The following is a 4217-nucleotide window of genomic DNA, read 5'->3' as shown; positions in this document are numbered from 1 at the left end:
TCCTAAAGAATTATCTTATGATGCGCTAGCATGAGAGAAAACGTTATAGCTAGTGTCTAGCTAAATTGGTAGTTTTATACTAGCTAAGCTGCTACTGTTGTGATAGCTAGCTTTAGTTGTAAGTAAGGCTAAAGACCATTCATTGTTAGTCCATAACATTTAAACATGATATACTAGGTACATAACCTCCACTTCTTTCTTGAGGTAGCTAGCTACGCTTAGCACCATCTTTAAAAAACTACAAAACTTCAAGTTATTATGGTGTTATCACAAAAATATACATGACGGAAAATGGGAAAGCACGGAAGTTTCTGAACACTCACGAATGTGCCATGGAGCATTTAACTGGAATTTGGCAGAAACAGTGTGCATCGATAATAATAGATTTAATCGTAAAGCACGCGAGGTTCTTGAAATTCAAAGAAATGACAGTTTCGAAAATCGTTTAAATAAGGACGCCGTACGTTACATCTTCGTTTTGGAAAGCACTGATGCGACATATTAGCAAAGAAGAAAACACGAAAACATTGCAACGCGATAACGCAATAAAACAAATGTGGCTACGCCACAGTTTAGATTTAAAAAAGACACAGTCAAGACGTGACGTAAATAAAATAGTTATGAACGAACTTCCATAAAAAGAAGAACTCAAAAAATTCATTATACACGTTCGAAAAACACGTTGTTTCGCTTACTAAAAACTGTACTAAGGAATGACCATATTAAACTGCTGAATTACTGTGATTTTTTGTTTGAATTTTTTTTATTTCGGATGTATAGGGACGAAATGGTATAGAAATCCTATATACACTCCACCGTATTTTCTTTTCCCTTATATTTGCCTTATTTAATGAGGAAATGGGCCCCGATTTGCTCCGCAAAAAGTCTTTTGTGAAGTAAAGTAAAGGTAAAAGCTAAACGAATCCTGCCAAGACACAAACGCAATGAGAACGTTAGTCTTTTTATGCTACAGAAGCATAACTTAAGAAGCTGCAGAACATTTAGCCTGGATAAAAACTAAGTTGATTTTAGTTTGCTCAAGTCAAGATCGTCGTTAGCAAAAATGTTTTAGAACAACAAAATCTACTTAACAATGTATGAAACTTAAAAACATAATACGTTAACCTTCATATTTTTATATTTACCAGCGCCATATCTGTATAATTATACGCTAACTGTGTGTGTGTCTGTCTGTAACAGGCAAAGTGGATGTGTAGCCTAACATATTACACATTTTTTTACAAGAGTAACAAGAATTCTAACAAGGTTGATCAATAATTCTAATTTTCCTTTGTTCTAAACAAATGACCTATGGTTTTTAACCAAAAACCCAGCTTGATATTCTTATAAAAGCATATTCTTATAAAAGAATAAAAGCGTGGACGTCTGTTTCGCCGAGAAAAGCCGCGAGTTTTTGTTTGTTTAGAATTTAAATCATGTGATCAACATAAAGCAATTTCATTTGCGGGACAAAATCACGTAGTCAAAATAAAGTATTTCTATTTGTCGGGAAATCCAAGTTTCCCTTGACGACCAAAGCAGCCGAAAGTTTTTGGAATTCAGGAAGGCGAACGAATGGAAGTATGTTGCTTGCTGCATACATTTGCAAATATCAAATAAAAACATGATTTATATGTTGTACCGCGTTCATTATTTTAGTTTACCGTTAAAGAAAGACAGTTAAAACGTTGTTTTAAAGACTAGAAGTTTGAAGTTGAAGGTGCAGGAAGAAAGACATACAAGGCTAGCTGGCGATATATATAGCTATACATTTTAACAGCAGTTTTTAGTAGGTAAACTATTTTTTACTACAGTTAGATTTCCTATAATTTTTCAATATATTTTCAAATGTCTTTTTGTCAAGGATAAAGGAGCGAGATTAGTAAGGACAGTAAGAAGTAGATAAAGGAGTAAGGTCAGTAAGGAGCTATTTTAAATTTAACTTTAAGCTTTTAATTTTTTTATGGATAATGATACTATAGTGCGCAAGAAATTAAATAAACAAAACCATTCTTCCTGTTGATGTTTCGTTTTTAATAAAAAATGGTTCAAGATCAGAGGAGAAGAAAGGTGGCGAATATCATCATCAAGAATGCTTGGTTTATTTAGAGAATACATGAGTTTACAGTTCACTTCTTTATTACAAAGCTCTTATTGAGAATTTAAAAAGAAGGTAAACTGTTATGCATTAAGAGGGCTCTGATCATGATGAAAAATTAAGTATTTTTTAATGAAAAATTTAGGAAAGGAAATTTATACAATTCCTTGACATAATCTGTTGAGTTACGATACGTAGTATTTCTGAGTGGAAATTTAGCTAAGTATGTAGCTAAGTGTGATTGCTGCCAATAACATACCAAATTTTGAGGCAAATTGAATATTTATTTCTTCAGAAAATTAGAAATATAATGCCCATAATCAAAGCCTTAATTAAATTCACTCTGTTTACTTCGTTTTTTAATTTTTAGGCCTGCATTCAATTTGTAGTACGATAATTTGTTATAGCTAATCAGCAAATTTTAACTGTTTTCTTATTTTATTTTTTAGAATTTATGGTAACTAGCTACTAGGTTGTGTAGTTTTCTTCATTGTCAAACTCATCAAAGAGTAGCAATAACAATAACAACCATGTACGTGGTTTTAGGCTTTTCAATAATGCTGGTAGGTTTGTCTTGCAACGCCTTGAAAATAATCAGAGATTAGTAGGTCTCATTATGGGCCAAATGCCACATATTCCTTAACATATTGAATCGCCACATGAATTGCAGGTAAATGCTATACCACGTGCATTAATTAATGATGATGTGTCTTTAGCTAGATATAGGCTTGCGCAACGTGTTGCATCTTTGCGTTGTACTGAAACTGTTGACCAAGTTAACAGCAGGCATCACAGTGATGCTATAAGGCAGGCAGCAATTCGCAATGCTAAAAGTAATGAGCAAGCTGCCAATAGGCGTGCTCGAGATGCTGAAAGGCAAACTTCTGCACGTCGCTTAGAAAATCCTGACCAGGCTGTCAATAGACGTGTTCGAAATGCTGAAAGGCAAACTGCTGCTCGTCTTTCAGAAAATCCTGATCACGCTGCCAATAAACGTGCCCAAAATGCTAATAGGCTAGCTGTTGCTCGAAAAAGGCAGAATGTTGAGCAGGTTGCGAATAGAAGACAGGTGAATGCTCGACGACATTTTGCTGTTCGTGCTCGCAGAAATGCTCATATTATAATGTTGCACGTCAACATGTATTACCTAATGTTTTTTATTAAGGCATTATGGAAAAAATGTGAGTATTGTCAAGCTCTAAAGTTTGAAAATTAAGGGTGTTTTAAATGTTGCCATAATGGCAAAGCTGCCCTTAATAATTTGGCTCCTTACCCTGAGCAGCTAAGACAACTTTTAATAAACAATGATACTGCACAGGCACTAAATTTTCAAGCAAATATACGTAAGTATAATAGTGACGTTGCAATTGCTTCTTTTGGAGCCAACCTTCGCCCCCCACCTGGCCATGGACCACCATGCTTTCGTATCTGTGGTCAAATATGGTATCGTGTTGGGGGCCTTTACCCTCCTGAAGGATAAACCAGTAGTAGTAAGGAGTGAATATACCCAGTTTTTATAAATACAGTCGACGATCAAGGGAAATTCCCTAAATATTAATACCTACACATAATAATATATACCATAAATATATGACGTCATCAACGCATGCGCAAAGGCATATATACTATATATGCTGACATCAACAAAATTATAATGTTTTTGGTTGAGCTCTGTATATAAATAAGTATGAATTCATATACTGTAAAACAATTACACGTCATTGGAAAAACCCGAGGGATTAAAGGTTATTCAAAGTTTCGTAAGGCAGACGTCATTGGTTTATTAGAGAATGCTCCAGGACCCGCTTCTACCCCATTCTCACCACAAGCTATGGATATCTTTGAGCAACAAGAGATGGCCAGATCCCGACCTATTAGGAGTAAGATCGAGCCACACGTACCCACGCTCGAGGCAATGAACATGTTCGAACATCAGGAGATAAAAAGGACACGTCCTGTAGTTAAGAGCAAGCTGCGAGAATGGTCGGACTGGCTATTATCGTATGTACAGGAAGGTATTAAGTAACCGGTACATAAAGCCTTTAAATCGATAAACAATCGTATCCTTTCACTCTATAACGGTACAAAAAATACGTTAAAGGGAGAAGTTGAAGAAGAA

At 35.2% G+C, this 4217-nt stretch overlaps 1 protein-coding gene across 1 annotated transcript; it reads left to right on the top strand.

The window, feature by feature from the left end:
- The first annotated feature begins 858 nt into the window (after nucleotides 1–858).
- Nucleotides 859–3578, top strand: LOC130625196 (uncharacterized). Its single transcript, XM_057440259.1, has 7 exons — nucleotides 859–896; nucleotides 1201–1213; nucleotides 1865–1891; nucleotides 2548–2555; nucleotides 2645–2702; nucleotides 2769–3195; nucleotides 3316–3578. Exons 1-7 carry the CDS (start codon nucleotides 859–861, stop codon nucleotides 3576–3578), a joined length of 834 nt encoding a protein of 277 aa, XP_057296242.1.
- The last annotated feature ends 639 nt before the right edge of the window (nucleotides 3579–4217 follow it).

Source organism: Hydractinia symbiolongicarpus, chromosome 14 (assembly GCF_029227915.1).
Source record: "Hydractinia symbiolongicarpus strain clone_291-10 chromosome 14, HSymV2.1, whole genome shotgun sequence".
Classification (NCBI taxonomy): Eukaryota; Metazoa; Cnidaria; class Hydrozoa; order Anthoathecata; family Hydractiniidae; genus Hydractinia; species Hydractinia symbiolongicarpus.
This window is presented reverse-complemented; position numbering and strand designations above follow the sequence as displayed.

Bases quoted from the DNA above. Each gene is read 5' to 3' on its own strand.
- LOC130625196 (XM_057440259.1), top strand. From the start codon at position 859: ATGGGCCCCGATTTGCTCCGCAAAAAGTCTTTTGTGAA. The intron at 2,703-2,768 runs GTAGGTCTCATT...CATGAATTGCAG, and splicing joins TTGAAAATAATCAGAGATTA to GTAAATGCTATACCACGTGC. The intron at 3,196-3,315 runs GTGCTCGCAGAA...TTGAAAATTAAG, and splicing joins TCGACGACATTTTGCTGTTC to GGTGTTTTAAATGTTGCCAT.